The following is a 1,958-nucleotide window of genomic DNA, read 5'->3' as shown; positions in this document are numbered from 1 at the left end:
TATATAAATTTTGATCCAAAAATGGATATCAGTTAGTCACAAGCAGTTTATATTTGGAAACCATGAATGATTCTTCTGTCAGTTTGCATATTGTGCAGGCCACATTCTGCTTTTAATATTTATTCTATATTACTGTGATGCTATTTTTGTACAGACTGGTAAATACAGTATATCAGTTAATTTTTCTTAGAAGAAAAAAGTATATATAAAACTAGCTTTGCTAGTGACAGTGCTCTGTTTTTTCCTCTGTCATTATCTATTTTCCTTAAACTTTTGGTTTCTGTCTGCTTCTCATTTTTAGAACAAGTGCCTGAACATTGAAAGGGTTACAGTGAAATTATTAATATTATCATGTGCAGGAATTTTTTCATTGATTTAGAATTAGTGACTGCATTATCATATCATATTTGACCCATTATTCTCTACCTGAGGTGTGACTTTCCATCACTTTTGAAATGAAAGTAGGTTTTGCACAGCCTAGCAGTAATAATGGGAATTCCATTGGTACTTTTTTAGTGTTAGTAATGGTACTGGTATTTTTTGTAAGTTCCAAAAGAGATAGATGCTGTCAGCTGTTTGGGTGCCTTTTTCATGATGCTACCAGTAAGCCCTAGTTATGTATTAAAAATTAGAAGCCAGTTTTTCAATATCAAAGTACTAACAGCCCTGCTCACCATTGATTATTTTTGGCCTTGTTGAACCTAATGTAAAAAAAAAGACAGAAAAAGAGAAATTAGTAAATTTTAGCTAATAGTTCTTTAATGTTTCAGTTAGATATAGTACAGACGTCAGAAAATGACCATTTAGTTATGTGCCCTACTGAAAGGAAACATAAGAGCACAGATTTTTTTTTTTTAATGCTAATAAAATAAAATTTAGTATTTAAAGCTTCATGCTGTTGTACTAATAAGAAATATGATTATAAAATTTGTTGCCATGATAATCATGTATTGATGAAATATGAAAATTCCTTGAGTAGGGGTCAGAAATTAGAATTTACTTAGTCAGTGATGTGACATGCAGTTAGATCAAGAATAATTATATACCATACTGGAATATGGTGAGCACTTAGACCTTTGTGATTGTTTCACACAAGTTGGCTTGAATTCTGACACTTGTTATTTCTTATTTAATTTTTTTTCTCATTAGTTTCCTGCTCAGCTTTTTTTTCTTTCTTTTTTTCCCCAGTTTTGAAGAAAAAGAAATCACCTAATGCATTGAGAAACATGCCATTGATATTACTGAAGAATACATTGTGATTTGTAATTTTTTTCTATTTTGTTAATTTTTAAAAATCAGAATTATGAATTTTTTGTATTGTTTTTTTTGTCATAATTAATGATCCTTTTCACTCCATGAATTGTTTCAGCATTCATATTGATACTATCATTAATAATCTTGTGGAATCTTAAATTTAGTGTTTATATGTAATTATTTTATTTTTCATCAGTTAAACAGTATATTATTCAACAGGTTCACAGACATCCTTGCAGTCATGGGCTTCCAGTCTCTCATATGACAGCCAAGCAGATGACGTCAATGAACCCAAGGAATTTATGCGGAAATTTGTTGAGGAAGTGTTCAAGATGCCGCATGTTATTGATGTAGACAAGAAAGCACGATTTGGGGAGCTAGCACAGGTAAGAAGTTTAGGAAGTCTTGGGTCCATCTTTGCACTCTAACAACATGGGTTCCTAACCTTTTTGTTCCTCTGTACCCCTTGGGCATTTTTATAGATTCCCGTGTACCTCCAAAATTAAGGAAAAGTGTGATGAAATTGATATTCTGAGATAATTTTATTATTAAAGCTGTATGTAGTCTGCATGAGAATCTTAGAATTGTGATAACATCAATAAACTTAACTCAGGTAATTTATTAAATATATTGATCTGTCACATACATGTGGGAAGCTTCATGATAGCAAAAACATATTGTATTTACCCAACTCTTGATGTAAA

The 1,958-nt window shown here is 31.1% G+C and overlaps 1 protein-coding gene across 1 annotated transcript in view; it reads left to right on the top strand.

Moving 5' to 3' along the window:
* The window catches only part of LOC119590611 (uncharacterized protein KIAA0513-like), a gene marked incomplete in the record, with an annotated part of 32,212 nt that overhangs the window by 24,969 nt on the left and 5,285 nt on the right, over positions 1-1,958 (top strand). Inside the window, 1 exon segment of the mRNA XM_037939289.1 lies at positions 1,474-1,640. Coding sequence (XP_037795217.1) covers positions 1,474-1,640 — 167 coding nt within the window.

This window comes from Penaeus monodon, chromosome 27 (assembly GCF_015228065.2).
Source record: "Penaeus monodon isolate SGIC_2016 chromosome 27, NSTDA_Pmon_1, whole genome shotgun sequence".
In the NCBI taxonomy this organism is placed as follows: Eukaryota; Metazoa; Arthropoda; class Malacostraca; order Decapoda; family Penaeidae; genus Penaeus; species Penaeus monodon.
This window is presented reverse-complemented; position numbering and strand designations above follow the sequence as displayed.